The sequence below is a fragment of the Sander vitreus genome, chromosome 9 (genome assembly GCF_031162955.1).
Source record: "Sander vitreus isolate 19-12246 chromosome 9, sanVit1, whole genome shotgun sequence".
Lineage (NCBI taxonomy): Eukaryota > Metazoa > Chordata > Actinopteri > Perciformes > Percidae > Sander > Sander vitreus.
The window spans coordinates 28,277,981-28,301,969 of NC_135863.1; the positions used below are offsets into that span (position 1 = coordinate 28,277,981).

A 23,989-nucleotide genomic window follows, 5' to 3' on the forward strand; every position below is an offset into this window, starting at 1 on the left:
ATAGTGCACCTTTAAATGCACTTATTGTTATCAGCTAAATAAATGTAATGTAAATAAATGTAATGTAATGCAACATTTTATAACCATCATACATAAATAGTAAATTGATAGTTAATTAAACTTTAGTTAATACGTATTTTACTGTAAACAAAAAACGAAATGATTTATATTGTTGACTAGTTATTAGTAAAGTTATAATCTATGTTATTTTATAAGTAGTTTAGTGTAATATGAAAGCATGAGTTTGTAGAAAGTAACCCTTCCTCACTTCTCTTTTAAAAAAAAAAAATCCATTTGTCCTCACATGCTCAGAAGCATTTTTATCTTTTGAAACTTCTCAGATCAATAATGGCCTCGGTAAATTAGCTCAGTTTTGTTGCACCGAATACATGGAACAAAGTACAACAGATATTCAAAATAGACGGGTATGTGTCGGCAATGCCAGATGATGTGGTTGTGTTCCTGCTTCGGTTAATCCATAGACATGGCTGTTATGTATTTTGTTTTTATTTGACATATCTATATTTTATTGTTTATATTGCTGTTGAAGAGCGTCATGCTCAGTCGATGTCCCCTGAATAATGATGATGATCAAGTAACATTCATTTGGGCCCATTACATATTTTTAGTGATCTATACAAGAGACGATTATTTGATTATTAGTGCACTGATAATAGCTATATCTAAATAATGTTTATAGATGCTTCACAAATTATTTATTACCCATTGACAATGTATTATAATCAACTGTTGCAACTTTACTTTATAATAGCCATCCAAATAATGATTTTACTTTGACATGCACTTGCTAATTTCCCACCCACTTTCCCACCCACTGCTGCTGCGGTAAGGACTGAGCCTTTGTGATGTTACATGGGGTGCACACTCAACCAAGTGAGCTAACCTGGCGCCCCGATAATGGAGTATTTTTAAGTAAAGTTTTGCTACTTTTCTTAAGTGAATAATCAACATTTTAATTCCAGCACTGCACAATGATCTCAATATATTGCAAGTCCATACATCCTTTATAAACTGAAGTTGTAAGCATCGATTAAGGGCCCTCCACCTCCCCGCCCCGCACATCCGACAACGGCAGGAGATGAGGCGCTGGAGATGATGTATTGGACATTTTGGATCACATCCTGTGTCGTCTATGTGGCGTTAGACAACATGCACTAAACATGCATTATGTTGTTCTAAGTCTATTTTAACGACGTTTCATTTCAGGGATTGTTCAGGTGCCGCCAGAAATTCCGCCGGATGTCCCTAATTTCCCTAATAGACTATCTGTCCAATCAGAGTTTTCTGTTGCACGATTAAAACAACTTTTGAACGTACACATGTTCCACCAAAACAAGTTCCTTCCTGAGGCTATTCTGTAGAGGCTCCGTGGCTCTGTGCGGTGCTTGGCGCCGCCCAAGACGATTGTGATTGGTTTAAAGAAATGCCAATAAACCAGAGGATGTTTTTCTCCCATCCCAGAATGCTGTGTGGACTAGCCAGACCCTCCTATGTGTGGCGGTGGAGGAAGGTCTGGCTACGCAAGACTATGGTGTTCCCAACCCGGTCTCACGCCAGTTCGTAAATAGTCACGTTATTTTGATTTATTAATTCGTGTACAGGTCCAGATTTTTTCGTTTATTTGGTGTACAGGTCACGATTTTCGAACGTTACCATTTCACAAACCGCCATGACACTGGACTGCTCTGGGGGACGCAACAACGGGGAAATTCAACGACACACGCTGGCGACAACAACGGGATGGACTGCCACACAGGGACGAGATCCCCTCTGTGGCACGCAACAATGGGGACATGGAACGCCACAACAACGGGACGGTTGAGGTTAGGAAAAGAAGAACTGGGAAAGGTACCGTAACACTCAGGACACACCGACAACAACGGGACGGTTGTGGTTAGGTTAGGTGGTTAGGAAGAGAATAACGCTGAAAGGAACTACAACACGCCGGATGCGATCCCCGGTCTCCTGGGTAAAAGTCCGGTATTGTTTGACCCATCCACCACCCCGACCAACTTCCCTACGTGGATTTTCTGCTTTTCATACTACTCCCTACCGTTGTCTAGCTGTGATTACGAAACATGCTTCCCATTTAAATACATTCAATTAATATTCGTAATCACCACACGAAAAAAACGACATAATCGTGTCCTGTTCACGAATCAATAGATTCAATAACGTAACCATTTCACGAACTGCCATGAGACTGGGCTGGGTGTTCCATATCAATTTTAGACCAAACAATGTACATTTCATGTAAATCCTGTGATGCTGTCACATAAGGTTGATTCCTTGTTGCTTGTATATAAATACAAACTTTTTTTTCAACGTTTTGGTCGCCTTTTTCGACACTTTTGTCACTTTTTTCAACGTTTTTGTCACTTTTTTCCAATGTATTTGTCACTATTTCCAGTTAGATTTTTTCTGCGCTTTTTGTTGTTTTACCCCCCACGTTTTTGAATCTTTTTCCGACATTTTTGTCACCTTTTTCAACGTTCTTTTATCTTTTTTTTTTTTCAAACGCTGTGAAATTTTATAAAAAAAACAAATTCAATGAAAGTAGTGAACTGATCATTTATTTTACTTGTGAAGAGCGTTGTAGGGAACCATCCAAGTTATTTTTTTTTGGCAATTTGGTTGAAAGAAAACCCAAATGTCTGATATAGAAATCAGGAGGGTTAATATTGGCATGTACATGTCCTCAGGCCTCGCCTGTTATCATGCATGAGAAATGTGAAGCCGATTGGACAATGCACATTTGAGTTACAGCATTGATTTTCATCCAAAAAAAAAGTCTCTCAGTAATATGTTTCACTTGTGAAGGAGTCTTGTAGGAACTGCGCAGGATAATAATCCGACAGGACATTTTTGTAAAAGACATTTTCTGACACGATAAAATGTCTGTCTTGCAAAGCTCACTAAGAATCTATAGAATTTACAAATGTAATCTCTTGATACTCTTGTACATAATTCTCTCTGCTGAACGTTCACTGAAACACTGCTAGTGTGAAACACCGCTTAATAGTCAACAGAAGAGAGTGAGGGAAAAGAGAAGGAGAAAAGGGGAAGGGAGAGAAGAGTGTGTGTATTATGCAACTCTGCATCACTTTTACCGCCTGTCCTGCTCAGAGTAGCAAACTGGGCCATGACGGGTCCACGGAGCGTCACAAAAGGAAAGGAATTCACCACATTTTATATTCATAAAAACCCAGTTATTCAACTTTATTAACATCAAGGTTTTCAAGACAATTCAGTCTGTTTTTTATTAACAAATAGAAAACAGATCATGTATACAGATAAACAGATAGGACCCCTACAGCACGACTGTGAAATGAATCCTTTATATGGTCCAATTCATCCAAAAACCACCTCCCTTTGTCATTTCATCCAATGAAAACCACAGAGCTCCACCACTGAACATTGAGGCTGCTCGCAGTTACAAGTCTGTCTGTCTGCAACACAGTTATACAATAGCTGAGCTGTAACATATCATGAAAGGTGGATCCAGTGTGTCTGTGTGTGTGTCCTGTCTATGTAAAGCCCAGTGTATCTGCTTGTGTGCCCTGTCTATATGTAAAGCCATGTATGTAAACCGAAAAGTGGGAGAAACCTGAAATGTGCTAAGATCACTAAATCACTTCCCTGTGTGATGTCAGAGTCATGTTGGGTGCAGCACATGTGGTCTATGTGGCTATTTTTGTAAAAACGAAATGCCCGGAAATTTTGCAAAATAAATATGAGCACACGGAAACCAGATTGCATGAAGTTAGACACATTTTGAGCTAAAATAAGTTTAAGTGACAACCAACATCCTTACCTTAAAAAAATCTGGTTGGCTGATAATCTGGCCGAAAATATGTTCTTTTGTGCTTTTGTTTATCTGGCCCGCCATACTTTCTTATTCTTTTCATATGATCTAATAGTCCCCCCACATTTCTAAATTTTCATCAAGCTCACTGTACATGCTTTTAAAATTCACCTGTGAACTAAGTTGGGTTTAAAGATCCTATGACATGCTGCTTTTTGGATGCTTTTATATAGGCCTTAGTGGTCCCCTAATAGTGTATCTGAAGTCTCTTTTATATAGACCTTAGTGGTCCCCTAATACTGTATCTGAAGTCTCTTTTATATAGACCTTAGTGGTCCCCTAATACTGTATCTGAAGTCTCTTTTATATAGGCCTTAGTGGTCCCCTAATATTGTATCTGAAGTCTCTTTCCCGAAATTCAGCCTTGGTGCAGAATTACAGCCACTAGAGCCAGTCCCACAATGAGCTTTACTTAAGATGTGCCATCTCTGTGTCTGAAGCTTTAAATGCTATTGAGGAGAAGAGAGGGGGGGCAAGGTGGAGGGTGGGGGTGTGGCCTTGACCAACTGCCATGCTTCGCTTGTTTGCAAGCCATGATGTCTCTCTCTCTCTCATGGGTGGGCCAAATTCTCTGGGCGGGCAAAGCAGAGAAAGGGGAGGTAACCTTTCCCCTTATGACATCATAAAGGGAAGATTCCAGATTGGCCCATCTGAGCTTTCATTTTCTCAAAGGCAGAGCAGGATACCCAGGGCTCGGTTTACACCTATCGCCATTTCTAGCCACTGGGGGACCATAGGCAGGCTGGGGGAACTCATATTAATTTTAAAAAACCTCATGCCATGGGACCTTTAAGAACATCAACAGGTGGAACATTTTAATATTTAGAGCGTTGTTAGCAGTTATAACAGCATCAGGGATCACACATGTAAAGTTGAGCAGAAAATTCAGATATGAATAGGTCTGGCGATATTCTACAGCATCTTTTTCTTCTTGTCAACAAATCCCACGTGCAGACCCAAACCAACAGTGAACCGATCTTACTAATAATTATTGAGTGTGTATCAAAGCCTGATGTATCAGTTAGCCACATGTTCTTTCATTACCATGAACACACACACACACACACACACACACACACACACACACACACACACACACACACACACACTGTAGTTTATTTTGACTCAATCCCACACACTGTCCTGCTACCACAAATACTCACTAGAGCACCAAAAGTGGATAGATCCGCTGCTAAAAATAGACCCCAAGAAAAGCACTATTTCCTTCTGTTATGAGTAACGTTTGCCTTAAACTACAGTGTCAACCTGTTATAGGAAATTACTGAGACTTTTTTTTTTATTTGAAAATACATTCACCTAAAGGATTATTAGGAACACCATACTAATATTGTGTTTGACCCCCTTCCGCCTTGAGAACTGCCTTAGTTCTTTGTGGCATTGATTCAACAAGGTGCTGGAAGCATTCTTTAGAAAGGTTGGCCCATATTGATAGGATAGCATCCCCCACACCATTACACCACCACCAGCACTGGCCTGCACAGTGGTAACAAGGCATGACGGATCCATGTTCTCATTCTGTTTACGCCAAATTCTGACTCTACCATCTGAATGTCTCAACAGAAATCGAGACTCATCAGACCAGGCAACATTTACAGTCTTCAGCTGTCCAATTTTGGTGAGCTCGTGCAAATTGAAGCCTCATTTTCCTATTTTTAGTGGAGATGAGTGGTACCTGGTGGGGTCTTCTGCTGGTGTAGCCCATCCACCTCAAGGTTGTGCGTGTCGTGGCTTCACAAATGCTTTGCTGCATACCTCAGTTGTAACGGGTCAAAGTTGATCTTCTATCAGCTTGAATCAGTCGGCCCATTCTCCTCTGACCTCTAGCATCAACAAGGCATTTTTGCCCCCAGGACTGCCGCATACTGGATGTTTTTCCTTTTTCAGACCATTCTTTGCAAACCCTAGAAATGGTTGGGCGTGAAAATCCCAGTAACTGAGCAGATTGTGAAATACTCAGACCAGCTTGTCTGGCACCAACAACCCTGCCACGCTCAAAGTTGCTTACATCACCTTTCTTTCCCATTCTGACATTCAGTTTGGAGTTCAGGAGATTGTCTTGACCAGGACCTCACCCCTAAATGCATTGAAGCAGCTGCCATGTGATTGGTTGATTAGATAATTGCATTAACGAGAAATTTAACAGGTGTTCCTCATAATCCTTTAGGTTAGTGTATATCCGTGAGCCATTTGAACAAAAAATTATAACTTAAGTAGGAACCAACAGGCTTTGACTTGAGAGCCACAGACAGGGAAGTAAGAAAGTCTTGAGAGACAGACAAACACATTGTTAGTTTTGGTGTTTTCATGGGATTTGTTGGCAATAAGAAAATATTGAATATCCTTTAAGGTTGGACAACTAAACCAATTCAATTAAATTTCAGCATTGAGTCTTGGTCTCGGTGCCATAATGGATTTATTTTCTCTTTAATGCACGAACCACATTTGGATAGCAATATGGTCACACTTACTGTATTCCACCAAAATTCTCAAGAACAGACCGTCTGTGTTTAGTCTACCTGAGTCTATATATTTAGAAGGGGTGTGAAAACACAACCTTTCCAACAACTTTATATTTCCTTTGTTTAAAGTGTCCAGATTTCAGAAAAATAGTCAACAGTTATTGACTCTGTTCATGCCAGCAGTTGTTCAGATGTGATTAGTGTTGGTATGTTTATAGCCAAAGGTTTATTTCATCTTGTAGTTCACAAATTTGATCTCGTTTATGTGATCTGTTTGGTAGACATCATCATCATCACCATTCTGTTGGAAGTCAAGACAGGAAGTCAAAACCCTCATTTCCCCCTAAATAAGACTAACTGAGTAATGATAACATTAGAACATCATATCTATGGTACAAAATAAAATGATTAGCAGCTGTGAGTATGCGCTCTCCAGTATTAATGTTGAAAATACATGTCCTTTGTTCTAATAAAAATAATAAAAAAGACAAGCAAATCAAAAAAAGACCCATTAAGACATACAAGAACAAGTGTAAGAGATTACAAAATAAATTCTAAATATTTATAACAACATAGTCATGATGAATATAAATGAAAATAGCAGAACATTTGCTTTTCTATAAGGAGGAGGCAGACATTGGGGAGTGACGGGAGTATTGAGTGAAAAATCGGAATGAATCATGACTACAAGTCTTTCAGGGTTGCTTTTTGGGAGGTTTTGGTGTCGGGTCTGTGGCAGAATCATGGCACCAGTGCAGGAGGAGTTTGTCCTGTCTCCTCTCCTCTTTCCTCCAATCCCCAACTTCCTGCTGTGGTTCCCACCTCATCAGTCCCCCCCCAGAGCCTCCTCATCAGGCCTCAGGGACTGATGGAGCAGAGTAGATGTGGCTCAGAGGAGACACACAACTCTTCTGAGGGTGTCTTTCTGGGTGGGGTTATGTTGCATAGTGATCAAAGCTTCCAAGGTACTCCAGAGCAGCCCGGTAGCACAGTTGGTACTGGTCCTAGTGACAAAAAAACAAACAATGTTTTGATCAGTTTATAAGTGGGAAGCCAGAATTAAAGCTACAGTGCGTGACTTTATGAACGTCCGTTACATTCAAGCCATTGCCAAATGAGTTGCTACAAAGCTAATCAAGACTATCAGCTCCACAAAACTCTCTCTGCATCTCCAACACATTCTCACTCCCATCGCGTCAGAAAGCGACACCTGGTCAGGTGCCTTTGGCGTTTGTTATTGACGAAAAAAGTCTCCTTTAGCGTCATATGTAGACGCGCTTGGTCGGGACTCTTGGCTTCACTATTTGACGCTCTGGGTCGGGACGTACATTTAACTGACATGCGGCACATGAATGGGACAGTAAGGTTTAGGAAAAGATGGTGGGTGGGGTTATAACATGTACGTTTCAGTGACACACGGGACAAGAACGGGACACGAACCCCCGGTCTCCTGGGTGAAAGTCCTGTGTTGTTTGACCCATCCACCCCCCCAACCAACCTCCTTACGCGGATTTTCAGTCTTTCATATTACTCTCTACCGTTGTCTCTCTTAATACTACGTCATCTTACAGCGCTGCGGTCGAGCTGCTGCTCTGCCCGGTGCGTTCCATACAGACACTAAAGGGTTATTTGTGCGCCGGTATCGCAATTTCGTGGATGTTTTGATGTTTTAAAAAATGGATCTTACTCGTTAACAGAAAAGTCGTCCTCCTTAGAAATCCTTTCCATAATGTTGTCAGACACTTAGAATATTAATCTGAGCCTGTCAGTGGCAAAGCGAGCACTTTTGTGAACGTAAATACAAGCTGCACAATTGGCCCTATTAAAGCTATAGTGTGTAGTTACTGTTGCCCCCCCATGAGGAATTCTAAGTAGGGGTGTGACGAGACACCCAGCTCACGAGATGAGATGAGACGAGACTAGAGGTCGACCGATATGGGTTTTCTCTGGCCGACGCCCGATGCCGATCTTTAGAAACCAGGGTCAGCCGATGGCCGATGAATGCTGCCGATTTATTTTGGCCGATATTTGGCTGATATGTGCTTGTTTTTAAACCTCTATTTGAAAGATAAAATGTAACTAATATACACAGAATTTCTCAACAAAAACATTTATTGAACACCAATCTACACTTGTATACTTCAATTAAAAATGTATAATGTAAAACCATACTGTATATTGTATAAATAATGTATGAAAAATATATTAAATAAACAAAACAGGTAAGAAGAAAATAAACTTTGTCACATAAACTTTGCAATGAAAAAATAAAGTTTAGCGCACTTGGCAGCATTTATTAAACTTTTGAGAATACAAATCTGCAAGCTTCACAGAAGGTGACGTTATTATTAATCTCAACACTATTTCCTCCTAACTCCTGTTGAATCACATCAGACTAGGGATATCTAAAGTAAATTCTTGTTCACCTTGTTTGTTAGATCATTGTTCATTTAATAAAATTAAGGGTTTTATTTGTGCTCGAGTCCATAGATGCAGTTAATGGATACAGGCACGGAGAACTGAAGGCTCTGTTAGCAACGATTAGCTCCGTTAGCAGTTAGCTCCAGAGACTGCCACAGACAGGGGTAACAACCAGACTCTGATAAATGACATTCGGGGAGCTTCCACAGCGGTGTGGCCGCGGTGTTTTGTACGGTTTTATTAGTACAGTTAATCCCAAGGCAAGAACACCAGCAACATGCTACTGCTAACGGTAGCGTCTGAGCCTGAAGTGACTGTGGGAGACACACGGCGCAAGAATTCATGAGGGGAGGGGCTGGAGGCAGCTGGTCTGGGTGCGCTGTAAAAAATGTTGCCTAGTCATGTTTTTAACACTAGGCTGCCCGCAGATGCGCCTGCCTATTAATCGGTTTGATATACTGGGATATTGGCCGATGCCGATTATGTAGAAAAATGCCAAAAATCGGCCGATTAATCGGCCTCTAGATGAGACACGAGATTGGGTTCACAAGATCGAGACGAGACGAGGTTTTAACACTATTTTACAGAAAACTTCAATGAAAAAATAAGACTCGGAAAATAGTCCGTTATTCAATTGAAAGTCACAAAATGAAAACTGACCAATGAAAGGTTTTGCCGTGAACTCAAATGACTGGCTTCTCTCCTGTATAACTCCTGTTACACTGTTACTTATTCCATATGTATGGTAGAGAGAGCGAGAGACTCTTCACTCAGAGAACCAGGGTTACAACATAACTTAGCATTTTCTGGCAGTAGTTGAGATGGTTGAGACCAAATGTTTTGTACTCACATTGATTACGTTCCAAAGCACAAATAAATTATGATTTTTGTGAAGACAGATACTATTTTCTCCTCCTCTGCATTTTTTTAATTGCAGCACTAAACAAGGAAGTAGACTACTCTAGTATAGATTTATGACCATTATAGGACGAAGGGAGAACATTTGTCTTTGTTTAATATCATTAAAAGTAAAGTTAGGTTTTTCTGTCCGCTGCCCGACTCATTTTAACAGAGAAAGAGAGTGGCCACAGTGAACTGCACGCTGTGGAGCTGTCGGAGCGTCCACATGATACAAGCCTTCGGTGATTGCACATCAATGCAACAATGCAAAGTTACCCTTTAATGCTGCCATTAGTCTGTGACTGGGCCCAGCCGGGCCCTCGTCGAAAACATATTTAATATTTGACTTTATTTCCCCTTTGAAAGGGTTGCTTAGCTGCTCATAAATGCTATTGAAGTGAATTGAATTGAAGTGAATTAGTTGAAAGATCTTCTGGGCTGGTGCGTTACAGTGGATTAATATACTATGGAAAAATAACTTGTAATCAGATGTTAGCGGGTGGCTTGCAGAAACAAGAAATATTGTGTGTATGCCATGACTCAACAGCCACAAATAAATGGTCAACGTGTGAGAAACCCTGCATCTTGATTGCTCATACCTCTGTCTGCACCATGGCTGGCCTCTGAGTACGGAGCGTCTTGACGGTATGGAAGAGGTCCACCGCTCCCTCGTATCTCATCCTCTCCAAGACGATGCTCAGGGTGATGAACACACCGGTCCGCCCAACACCAGCACTGGTGGACACACACATTATAACACTCTCATTACAAAGAAACAAGTTCGGAAATGTAAGACAGAGGATGGCCAATTACTTATCTTGTCTTATGTCTTATGGTCCTGCGATAATTTTGGACCTTATTTAAAAATGACTTATTTTCTTCCCCATTACCTTCTCACAGCCATTAGCATTTGGAAAATGATCTCTTTATACAGCACAAACATATACAGGTATTATCTCTTGGCTTTAGCCTAGCCATATTTCTTTGAATCCTGTAATATCGATTAAAGATCTTATAATTGATTTGTGAAGTGTCTCTAATATTTGTGGACAAAATGTTGGAAACACCCTTCAATATAACTGCAGCCTCCAACATGATCAGTAAACTCCTCTCTAGTCTATATCCTTGACGTTCCACTTCCGGGATTGCTCCGTTGCTGCCGGAAAATCCGCCGGATTTCAGTCATTTGGGCCTGATATCTGTTGCCTTGGGCTTCCTTTGTGTTGGCATTTTAAACTCCGGTCGATATATGAGGACTATGCGAACCGCTCTTCTGTTGGCTAGTCGGTATGTGTTTATTGATTGCTTAGCTGTGTAACTCTTTTACCCTCTGGCTAACGCGTTACGCCGAGCCTCCCTGGGTTTGGTTAGCATTCGTTTGTTAGCCGGACCGGGTACCTGGAGTGAGCTAACGTGTTACGACGAGCTAACTCTTTCGGTACACGGTTACCGTTACCCCGGGTGCTAATCTTGCCGACAGGCTAACGTGTTACGACACGCCTGCTAAGGTTGAATATTTACGCTGTTTTTCTTCCTTTCCAGTCACCATGTCCTTGGCAGCGGCCCCTGCCAAAGGGTCGGAACCAAAGGCTAGTGAGACTGTATCCCGCCTGTGCCCCGCGTCATGTGGGGCATCCATCTCGGGCAGGGACCCTCACCAGATGTGCATAGCCTACATGGGCACTAAACATGCTCAGGCAGCGCTAGCTGACTCAGTCGTGCACCGCTGGGTGTGGATGCTCGAGCCCACCCATGGCCAAATATGCTACTCTATGCATCCCCCCAGCGAGGTGTGAGAGGACAGGGCCTGTCGCTAATCCTGATAGCGCCGCGGTGGTCATCCAAGCATTGGGTAGCAGAGATAATACAGCTCCTGGCAGGAGAGCCATGGCCTCTCCCCATACGCAGAAACCTTCTCTCCCAAGCGGGCGGGGAGATCTACCACCCTCACCTAGACCGCATAGCGCTCTGGGCTTGGCCCGTGAGAGGTGGAACCTGAATGCATCAGGCCTGCCAGAGCAGGTCATTGACACCATTCAGAGTGCAAGGGCCACATCCACCCGCTCTCTTTACAGTGGAAAGTGGCGGGTTTTTGAGGAGCGGCGCGAACATAGGGATACCATCCCTTTTCAGTGTTCTGTGGTGGACCTGCTGTGTTTTTCTGTAGTACCTGATGGATAAAGGGAAGGATGTTGGGTCTTCGTAAATTATAGCGTGGTCTAGACCTACTCTGTAATATGTAAAGTGTCCTGAGATAACTCCTGATGTATGAATGATTTGATACTGTAAATTAAATTAAATCGAAATGCATTGAACAAAGAACACAGATAAGCCTGGTGTGCATTTCTAAAGCTAAAGGGACTGGACTAATGCGTACACACACACACACACACACACACACACACACACACACACACACACACACACACACACACACACACACACACACACACACACACACACACACAGTTACCTGCAGTGCACAGTAATTGGTCCGTCTTGTCCGAATTGCTCTTTAGTTTTATGGACTTGGCCGATGAAGTCGATGAATCCCTCCCCAGTTTTTGGCACTCCTTGCTCTGGCCAGTCAGTGAACTGAAACTGCCTGATGGTCCTCGACTGACCATCCTGACAAATACACAGAGAAATGGAGACAGATACTGTTAGTAACTCACACACGGTCTACAGCCCTGTCATTAGATGCAGTAGAAACCAGTGTTGGGGTAACAGATAACCAAAAAGTAAGGTATTACTCTTCTATTACTTTTTCCTGTAAATTGTAAATCTAGGAATTAGTAGTCCAATTTTTTGTGCACAATACAGACTTAAGAAGTTTCTTTTACGTCCAAGTCATTTTGTCTTAAATTTTCCTTTTTATGAAAAAATAGTCACACATATACATGAATACAACACGTAGAAATTCCCATCATTTACTGTTTTTTTTCAAGTAAAGTTGAGAGAAAATAACAAACAAAACAAAACTCAAGCAGAAGACCCTCAGTCATGACCAGTCAAATCACCTTTTCTTTTTTCAGACGGTGAACTCGGTGCCCTGCGTTAGGAGCGCGCAGTCCCAAACCTCCCACTTAAGTGCAATGAAATTCACTAAATGCTTAAAAGACACAGATGGAAAAAGAAACATCTGCATGCGAAGAAAAATGGCACTCTGCCAGCACAAACATATTCTGTTGCAGAAATAGCGCCCTAAGTGCCGTTGATGTCCTTTCCAATTAAAACGAGCTGAAACTATCTTCATTCTGCTGCAGCACGCAATAGCAACAAAACGTTGCTGAGGAGGACCTACCCTGGCGTCTGTGACTTTGAACTCTCTCAGGATGTACTGAGGCATGTTGTATTCAGCCATGGGGTCCACAACAAAGTACTGGTAGCGTGCGGAGCGCTCAGCAGGCCAGTACTGATGGCACTTTTCCTAAAGAATGGAGAGAAGAAAAGTGAGTATTACACTGGATGATGAGGACTGGGACAGAATCTGTAGAAATATTAAAACAATGTCACGTGATTCAGTTCAAGATTATGCATCACTTCTATATATATATATATATATATAACTGAATATTGCAGTTACTGTGTCATATATATATAAAAATATATATTTCAAAAATGTGCTCATGATTTCTGTATTTAAGCTGTGTGATTTCAACTTACTAATTTTGTAGTTATATGAAAGTAATACAACTTCAAATATACTATACTACAACACATACAACATATACATTGAACTAATACTTCAAATGTACAATAGTAATTGTACAACTACATTGGGTAAAATCATTTAAGTTTACACAAAGTACATGCTAAAAATACGTTTAACAATTTAATGATAGTCTGAACAAACAGTTTAAAGTTATTTTCTTTTTTTGTTACAAGGAACACAACAGGTGATGTGCAGGTATTGGCAAATTCTGTGAGCTTTTTAAGGTTTTTTAAATGTCAGATTTAGCAAACTGTATTCATTTCATATCCCCCAAACATTATGGGCAATCATGCTAAAAAGGAAGTGAACCAAATTCGAATTACTTTAAATGTTAAAATGTGCCTGTTTTTATATATATTTTATTTGTACATATTTTATGTATGTGTATCAAAAACCCAGATTTCTACACTTATATCATTTAAGGCTTTAATTTTTGTCAATTAGATGTAATACTGTTTGATACTAAAATGACATGACATGACATGACATAAGGTGTGATGGTGATGCATTACCCGTCCCATCTCGCGGAGTTTGGTGAGCATGACTACAATGGTGGAGTTGTGTTCCCACAGCATTCTCCAGAAGTCCTCAGTGGTCTCGGCTAACGGGCCCTGGGTGGCCATGTACGCTTTCTGCTGCCTGCAAATTGGAACAGAGACACTTCTGTGTTTACTCCTCAGGGTTTTCTGGATACTGTTTCAACTTTCTTCCTCTTCAGCCCGAGCTACACTCTAAGAAATACCCCCGTAAAATAACAGAAAAGGTTCTGGCAGCTCATTACCCAGACTTTGTCCCGTACTTAAAAATACAGAACACTTTGTTAGGCCTTTGTTCTCTCATTCAAAGCTGCTCAGTTAGTAAACTTCTGAAAACGTTGAGAAATGCGACAAAAATGACGTAAAAAGTGTCACAAAAGGTTGGAAAAAAATGACAAAGTGGACTTCTTTAATCTCCCAAAACCGAACTCAGTGGCCGACAAAAGTCGTCAGAGCACAAATTATGCAATTTGAACAAAAATACAACTGTGAATCACGTTATACGGACAATTTCTGTTAAAATATACAGACATATAACTGTAAATACACAGATATTTCTTGAAGTCTATGGTCCCGGTGCAGAATTCCATTTTACTGTAATAAAAATACAGGTGATGGCAGATAAATAATGATGCTGGTTCATTACTACATCCAGTCATATTCATGTCATCATAGTAAACAGCCAACAAAAAGCTTTAACATACTGCTGTTGAGTGTGTCTTGCCCAGGCTGTGAGTGGATGAGTTTGTTTGTGGAAATGCATGGCTGGAAGAACCTGCTAGGGGCAACCTATTGTCCCCCTTTCCTCAAAAATAGATAGTAATAGAAATATAGGCTCACACATGCCCAATTGTCATAGATTGGTTTCCAAGGAGGAGGAGAGACATTTCTGTCCATCCAACACATATCAAGGTCAATGTAGCCTCTAACTTTTAATCAGGGGGAAACCGCCCAATCAAATGCAAAGTAGCCCAAATGGGGGGGGAACACCACCCAATCTGGCAACACTGTTGTCTGTGCACTAGTGTAGTGTACACGAGTACCCATAAATACAATGAATGCGGTAGAATACATATGGCATCTTAAGGTTGTACTTTAGAATCGCGTACTACCTGGAACCTTTGCTGTGTGTCCAATAGTTAGTGATCATTTAATTAAATGCAAAATTTTAGCTTTTATTTGAGATATTATTGGGATCCCCATTAGCTGATGCAGAACATCCGCGACTCTTCCTGGGGTCCACACAAAATATAAAACATGACAACAGATAAGACACTTTCAGACAAAACAACCACACGAAAATAAAAACAAGAAAATATAGCTAGTAATATTCTTTCTCGCAAACATATAACTATATTATAGGCCTATTTCTGTTCATATACACGTATATGCATTACACTAAACTCATAAGCACTGAATATACAAAATTGAAATCTTACAACATAGTCATATACATGTAAATATTCCTATACATAAAAAGTACAAAAAGTAGTTACAAAATATGGTTACAGGCGTATGGGCCACAGTATTGGAATGTAACTAAGTCCATTTACTCTAGTACTGTACTTAAGTCCAAATGTTGAGGTACTTGTACTTGTACTTGAGTCTTTTCTATTCATGCTACTTTCTACTTCTACTCCACTACACTTCAGAGAGAAATATTGTACTTTTTACTCCACTACATTAATCTGACAGCTTAAGTTACTAGTTACTTTACACATGAAGATTTCTGCACACAAAACACATGTAGTTCATAAAATGTGATCTTTTATTATAAATTAAACTACCCAACAATATACAGGCCTAACATTAGACATGATTAGATGATTTATCACTTAGTTCATTGACAAAACTATTTGGATCATCTCCAGTTTCTAAAATTTGAGGATTTTGCTGCATTGAGTGCTTTTACTTTTAATACTTTAAGTACATTTTCCTGATGATACTTGCATTCAATGAAATAATTAAGTAACATTTTCAATGCAGGACTTTTACTTGTAAAAGAGTATTTTTACAGTGTGGTATTAGTACTTTTACTTAAGTAAATGATCTGAATACTTCTTCCATCGCTGTGGCGCCATTAGATGTTGCTTCACTTGTTTATTAAAGCATGCTTTATTGTGCGTTTTAGCAATCTGGGCTGGAAGTGAGTTCCATGCAACCATGCCTCGATACAATACTGTACGTTGCTTTGATTGTGTTCTGGATTTAGAAACCGTGTAAAGACCGCTGGTGGCATTTCTGGTGGGGTATTTGTGTGTTAGAGCTGAATGTGATTTGACTATAGAAACAAACAAAATTGGTAATACGCACAATTAAAAACAAAATATCAACCAAAACAATAATAGGGGTTAAAACTTGATTAATACCTCCTATATCAACGCATACAACTATTCTGTTTGCCACTGACTTTTGTTAAATTCAATTTGGGGCTATTTGCAATTCAGGAGGTAAAAACATTTAACTCATAAAACATTTGCAAAACTGAGATATTAAGTGTTTTAAATCCATTATTGTTTACATCCATTTTTACTTGCTAGTAGTGATGGCCAAATGAAGCCTCATGAAGCTTTGTGAATCATTTTATTTATTATCTGATCCCCACTAGATGGCACTTTTGGTTTAAAAAAAAAAAATGGTTCAAGGAATGGCAATTCAGTGTGCTTTCAACCCTTTGTTGAACAGAGAGCGCCATCTAGTGGGCTCAGAGGATAAAGATAATAGTTCATGATGCTTCATGAGGCTCATTTAGCCTCTTCTTCTCTGCCTTTGCTGGCACATTGTTGCCTATGTTGGTGTAGCCTAATAACGCCACCTTTTGATCAGAGGAATAGTGTGCAACCATTGGCACGGCTGTGTATGGCGTGTTCATGAGAGTCTTCATGCATGAGATAAACAAAACTACTGCTTTAAGGTCCTTATCATGCAAATTAACAATGTACTTCAGTGGTGTATATTACTAGTGATGGCCAAATGAAGCCTTAATTAAGATTTGTGAACCACTCTATGTTCAACAAAGGGTTGGTTTAGTAGTGACTATAAAATGCTTCACGAAGCTTTGTGAGGCTTCATTTGGCCATCACCACATATTCCCAAAAAATCTGCAATCAACCAAAATATTAAAAACCAACTGACATACAGTGATCCTGGGGCTTTTGGGGCCATTGGGGCCCTTGGGGGGGGTCTGGGTCCGTAGGGAAGTTGCCCACTTTGCCCAGTTTTTGTATACGTAAACTGAAAATCTAAATAAAATCCTAGTAAAGAGCTTCAACCCCAGTTTTGAAGCTTTAATAAAGCAATCTTTCTATAATATACATCCACCTATAATGTACATTAAGAATTCCTGTCATACATATTTATGTATGTGAGCCTGCAATAATATTACATAAATAAAACTGAGTTCATTCAGATTCACCCTTCAGCACATTCCTTTAATAGCTTCTAGTTCCAGGCAATGACGTCCCACAACTGTTTAGGACTGAACTGAAATTAAATCAAGTGTTAAATATTTAACATTACACAGCCCCTTAAAGTAAATTTGATGAGTCAGATGTTGCTAATGTAATGCGCTGATATTTAAATGCTTTTGTTTGAACACAGACCCTTTTTTAACAGCGCTGTTAAAATGACAGATGCCATCCCAGCTGCTCAGCTCGGCTCGGGGCTCCGGAACTACTCCCGACCTGCCCACTGGGGGGCAGTGTTGAAGCATGCAGCAAAGGGCTTGGGTAATGCAGTCAAGCCTGTTTGCCTGAGTGCCTGAGTGCCAGTGCAGCACACATACTGAGTATTCCTGTTCTGTTATCTGTGTTATCACTGCTCTATCATTTGTGCGTAGCCAGAGATGGCTTGAGGCACTGTTGTTTTTGGTTTGCGAGTCCGCACCTGTCCTGCTCTCAGGTTTCACCTCTGTGCAACAGGCATTGGAACTATTGTTTGAATACCTTCATAATACAACAAACAAATATAAACTTAGGAACCAAAGCTTCTGTATTTTGTTGGGACTCTGGCACGGCCGTCCCTTTACCTGCTGGCTGTTCTGGCTCATCAATGCTCACAATGATTAGAGGAACCAGGACCAGTACCAGATGTGGGAGGTGGAATAATAATGGCATCATTACTGACCTCTGTGCATTAAAGCAGGCAAACAAACAAACAAACAAAAGCAAACAGTTTGGCTGCTAAAGAGCACCCAGAACTGTAAACTGTTTTAACCAACTAATGTTGCTATAACGTTATGCTGATTGATAAAACAACATATGCTGTATATCATAATGGAAATCAAAGAAGACGTGTGTTTAAAGGAAAAAGCTGGCTTTATTCCATACTGTTACTATTGTCAACAAATCCTCAGGAAAGACAAAAACCAACAATGGTTTATGCCATCTCTCAATACTTTCTGATTCCCCTCCCCTGTGTGTGGCAGGAGGGAACAGTGCATTTGTTGAGCACTATTTTCAGCTGCGGATTAATCCACATTTGGTGCTCTAGTCTAGTGAGCATTTGGGACAGCAGGACTGAGTCAAAATAAACTACAGGGGGTTTGTTCATGGTAATAGTGAGACATGTCAGCCAGTGCAACGGTAAAGGTAACTGGGCTGCATCTTTTCTACCTTAACAGACAAATTGCTTAACAATTCACCCATTCACTGCAGCTGGCCTGCCCATTGGAGGCAACTTGGGGTTCAGTGTCTTGATCAAGGTCACTTTCCCAGGGATTGAACCGCCAACCATGTAATGACTGGACAATCTGCACTACCTCCTGATGTGTTTTGAACAGTTTTTGGACAACAACAATGGAGCTCTATGGCAGAGGAACAAGATACATCAGGCTGATACACACAATACTTGTTCTGTGTGAGTAGCAATGTTCACATGATGTCACATAATGAACTAGGGATTGACTCCAACTTACAGTAAAAGCATGTTTTATTATAGTGGATACAGATGACCTATTTCCATTCTAGTGAAACTTGAATAAAGTTTAATTTCAGTATAATTGTAGTTTTGGTCATTATATCTACCAGTCATCATAGCATTGCACTCACAAAGTAAATTGCTGAGATCTAAGACCACGGCAATGTCCTTAAAAAGATCTGATGGCTTTGAATCGATTATGAGGAAATGAAAAAAAGCCATCCCTTCGGAGCAGCAGGAGTCGTTTGACATCTCTTCCAGCAACATTTTGCAGGTGTTATCATAATTTGGAAGAGCTTCCGGTTTCAACTTTGACCAACTGTACTTACTGTAGCTGAGTGCACACAGTTTTCCTGAGCAAATAGGGCTTCTTAGCCATTTCAGGGATACTTACATTCAGTTTGGACTCTAAATAATGGTTTAGATTAAGTGATAACTGATAGAAACAATGGCCAAACCAACAAAAAGAAGATACAAGTTTTCCTTAAAGTGACTATATGTAACTTTTTAATGTTTCTGAAACAGTTAAGAACGAATGACGGGTCACAGATTTCTTTGTAACACCGGAAAAGCCTACGCAGCCAGGTAAAAGGAGTTTTCTTTATATAGGCCTAATTGTATTTTTATTTTACAAATGTTTTTTTTCAGATAATTTTTTGGGCATTTTAGGCCTTTACAGGACAGATGAAGACACGAAAGGGGGGGAATGACAGCAAAGGGCCGGAGGTCGGAGTCAAACCCGGGCCCGCTGCGTCGAGGAGTAAACCTCTATATATGGGTGCCTGCTCTACCGACTGAGCTATCTGGGGACCCGTATTTTTATTTTAGAAGTTATCTGTTATGGCTGATACTGGGGCAGGGCCATCACAGAAAAAAAAATGAAATTAAATGGAGAACAACTAAAAGCTAAAAAGGGAAAGTGACAAACAATGGCCGAAAACTAGAGTCAATCTCGGTCTGGCTTTTAACAGATGGAGACAATTACGGGATTGTAAATGATTCAAAAACGTCCCTGAATTGGCCCTCAGGTATGTAATATGTCTATTTCATCCATAAAATAACTTTACAATGCGCGATGTGGTTGTACGTCAGTAGCTGACATTAAATGACGTCCTCCTTCCATTCAGCACGGATGTTTTATTCCTTTCAGTCCGTGTTTGTGTTGGCCTACTATTTTCTTTTCCCTTGTCCCCCTGTAGTTGTGTAAAGCGTCCGTGGGTTTCATGAAATGCGCTATATAAATCTAAGTTACTATAACATTGGTTGCTACAACAATCTCTTAATGCTTTGGCTCGTGACACAGTGACAGTGATACCCGGTTTAGCTCACGAGACATCCAGAGTAGGCTAAGTTACCGTATGCAACACTTGAAATGCAACGATGCATCTGTAACTTATTCTCTTATTGTCAATAAATGATTTTCTGTCTGAGCAAAATAGTCAAAGCAACTATATGACCTCCCCATAACGCTAACCCAGCAATCTACAGCGTGCAATCCAGCACCGTAAAGAAAAGATCTTTACAACAGCAGGTGTGGTAAAAACACTACCGCTTTTGTTCAAAGCGGCTGCTAGAATCGACACAAACTGAAAGTTACAAATAGCCACTTTAATAATAAGTCACATTACAAAGTGCTATCAAAGGATAATAAATGGTTTAAGCAGGAAGTCCATTCTATTCCAAGTATTCTCTAATCTAGAAGTAATGATAGACTGGAGTACACCTGCTTACTGACTTTCTATCTCACATCACCATGGACAGGCACCGAGCTGAATGACTACAGCTGATATACTGTACATTGAGGTGATTGGACACCTCCACTAATCATCGTTATGTCTCTCCCCCTCACCTTAATCCATCCTAATCCACGCTGTGCACTATAAAGGTTGAGCTCCGAGAGTGCTGGATCTCCCTGGATCTCACTCCACTGTTAATTACTGCAAGAGGAATTACAGGACATCCCTGCCTCTTTCCCCATCCTCCCTTAGGTGGAGGTGCCCAGGGGACTTCATTAGGCGCTGACAGCCCAGAAAAAGACACACCCACCCTCGCTGCAAGTAAAAGTCCTTATTCATTAGCACAGACTTTACTCTGCTAGAGCACTGGAAAGTATTTCCAATTAGTGTTTACATTTTCAGAAAAGAAATACTTCTCCGAGAGGCCTGAGATTGAGGCCCTGGATTATCTGACATGTGACAATACCAGTGGTGACATCTAATATTTGTAGTTGTGTTACAAACTCAGGCAGACTCTCTTTCCCTCTCTTTATTTAGCTATTGCATAGTGCTGGAGGTCTTTTTTTTATTTATCTTGAAGGATTGCTTCACAGAGAGCAAAAGATAGAGGCATTTTAGCAATAGCTGAATCTGTACTCAAATGTCACTACTATGTGCTTGTACTATTCGTTTGTGACATCACAATCACATGGATCACATCAGTAGGCCTGTATTACGAAGCAAGATTTGGCGTTAACGAGGTAACTTCAGGTTCAACCCAGGGTTTTATGTATCACTACGGTGGATCACTTGTTAACGGGTTAAATCGCCGTGGTAACATATGCTGAACACCTAACCTGCTCGGACACTTATGTACAACTTGCACTCAAGCAATCAATTAAGCACAAAAAGTAAAAGTATACTTGTACTAACTTTTATGTTTGTAATTTATGTTTCTTAGACACTAAAGAATATTATCCTCTCTATTATCTCTTTCGCTGGCCCTGTGTGTCACACACCACAATGAAATGGTTTCCATGGATTTACCTGTATCCGTCGATGAAGCTGGCGTTGATGTAGTCGGAGCCCTCCACCCCTCTGATCGGCTGCAGGCAGACACGGGTGGACTCGAAAGGCATGATGTTCACCAGGCGGTTCTTGAATTTGTTACACGGCAGGTTGGCACTGATGAATCTTGAGGTATGTGCTTTAGAGTTGGCCAGTTTCTGCGGACACAGAAAGGCGGACACGTGCACTGCAGCTTCACAACTACACCCACTGTCTCCACTGTCCGCTGCCAACAGATTCTCCATCCCATCTCGTAAAATACGGACGCTTGGCCAGGTGCCTTTGGCGTTGTTATTGCCGCTAAAAGTCTCCTTTAGCGTCATATCTAAACGCGCTTTATCTAAACGCGCTTGGTCGGGACTATTGGCGTCACTTTTGACGCAGTTAGGTTAAGGAAAAGGTCGTGGGTGGGCTTATGTTTCCATGACACGCGGGAAGAACGCGACGGTTGGGTTTAGGAAAAGAAGAACGGGACAGTTGGGTTTAGGAAAAGAACGGGACGGTTGGGTTCAGGAAAACAATAACGGGACATTTGGGTTTAGTAAAAGAAGAAAGCGACGGTTGGGTTTAGGAAACGTGACATGCGGGACACGATCCCCGGTCTCCTGGGTGAAAGTCTTGTGTTGTTTGACCCACCCACCACCCCAACCAATCTCCCTATGCGGATTTTCGGGCTTTCATACTACTCGCTACCGTAGTCGCTCTTAGTGCTACGTCATCTTCAAACCCCGTGTAGCTGCTGCTCTCCCTGGCGCATTCTACAAACACAGTGAAGGGCGCTTTTTGCATCGCTTCTGACGCTGACAGCCACTGTCCAAACGTCCGTATTTTACGAGTTCGGAGTGAGAACGGGTTGCAGCTGCTGGTCTTTCAAAGAGCTAATACAACCGGTCTTGGTGGAATGTGGTAAGGTTGTTAGAGGGCATGGGGATCTAACATTCTTATTAATGCATGAAAAATGCACTTTGAGCTGATCCTCTTTGTTCTCTGACTTCAAATAAACCTGATACCGGGCTGTGTTGAAACACACCCTGAATGTGATAAGGTCCAGGAATTTTGGACTAGGATACATGATAACCTGTATCCTAGTCATGTCTGATTGCAGGGACCCAGGTTCCATTCAGCCCAAGATTATTTGTTCTGGGAGATGGGTCAATCCCAAGCGGGATGGATAAACATAAGAAGCTGGGTCCAGACTAGTTCAATGATAGCCAGACAGATTCTTTTAAGAGGATGGAGGAATGAAGGGGTACCGTCAATCCAGGAGTGGGCTTGTGAGATGGCTAGGGTAGCGGCGTTTGAAGACATGTCATGTATTTACAGTTTGCCAGATTGAATGTCTATACTAGAAAATGGGGGAAGTACTTGAACTTTCTGGAGAGCTCCTAAGAAGCTTTGTGACAGATGATATATGCAGACACATGTATGATGGGCTTATGGTGTTTAAAAAAAAACTATGGTGTTAAAAAAAAAAAAAAACACCTGACAAGACATTGACAAGTCAAAACAAACACATATTTGCTCTGAGCTGACGTAGAGAGGCCTGTATCAATGCATATTAAGCCGAGGGGAATACAACTTTTGAATGGCAACATCCCAACTGAGTTGGTTTTTTTTCAGGCTGGCTTTGCTGACAGGCCCTAATGTGATTTCTCTGCAACGCAAGGGCAAGTGTCATTTTGAGAAGTGCTTGCGAAAGACATTTACAGTGAGTCGAGGATGAAAACCTAATTATGCTCCGTCCGGATTTACAGCCGTTCTGCTTGCTTGAACAAGCAGTATAATTTGGGTTGTGGCCTGCCACCCATGCGTGTGGGGTGTTGAATCACTGTGGTGTCGCTCAGTGCGGAGTGAGCAGTAGAGGGTGATGCAGTGCTGCGGCTCATCCCATGTAAAACCACCAAACCCAGTAGGCCCTAATCGTTAAGCCGTCAGACATCCAGTTTGTCCCGGCCCTGTCTCCTTCCCTCCATCCCTCTCTCCCTCTGCACCCTCCCTCTCCTTCGGCCTGTCGTCTTAAGTTCAGAAGTTAAGCTCTCGCACTCGCAGCTCCTCCTCTGAGAAGGAGTTCATCTCTGTTGCACAGGCGGAAGATAAAAATCCTCACCCTTCCCTAGCTCTCACTGCATCATAAAGGGGCACTTAAACCATTTAGGATTGCTCTTCCATTATGTTGGAAGACTTGGATAAAAAAACAAACAAACATGAATGCAACAGAGGCTGAGATATCCTGACTTTTAGTCCGTTGAATTGTTGTTATTGTTGATTCTGACTTTATATACTCCAGAGCCAAGTCAACAACATAACAAAAACTACATTTTATCATATCAAAAATATAGCTGGAGTACAGT

General features: G+C 41.1%; 1 protein-coding gene across 13 annotated transcripts in view; it reads right to left on the reverse strand.

Annotated features, from left to right (window-relative positions):
• Positions 1-3,251: 3,251 nt before the first annotated feature.
• The window catches only part of ptprfa (protein tyrosine phosphatase receptor type Fa), a 300,893-nt gene continuing 280,155 nt past the window's right edge, over positions 3,252-23,989 (reverse strand). For all 13 annotated transcript variants that reach the window (XM_078259537.1, XM_078259540.1, XM_078259541.1 and 10 more), the window contains 6 exons: positions 21,618-21,796; positions 13,915-14,041; positions 12,992-13,117; positions 12,161-12,315; positions 10,287-10,422; positions 3,252-7,370 (listed from right to left, as the gene is read on the reverse strand). In XM_078259537.1, the coding sequence (XP_078115663.1) occupies positions 7,302-7,370; positions 10,287-10,422; positions 12,161-12,315; positions 12,992-13,117; positions 13,915-14,041; positions 21,618-21,796 (792 nt within the window). In that variant the 3' untranslated portion in view covers positions 3,252-7,301. The remainder of the gene's footprint in view (positions 7,371-10,286; positions 10,423-12,160; positions 12,316-12,991; positions 13,118-13,914; positions 14,042-21,617; positions 21,797-23,989) is intronic.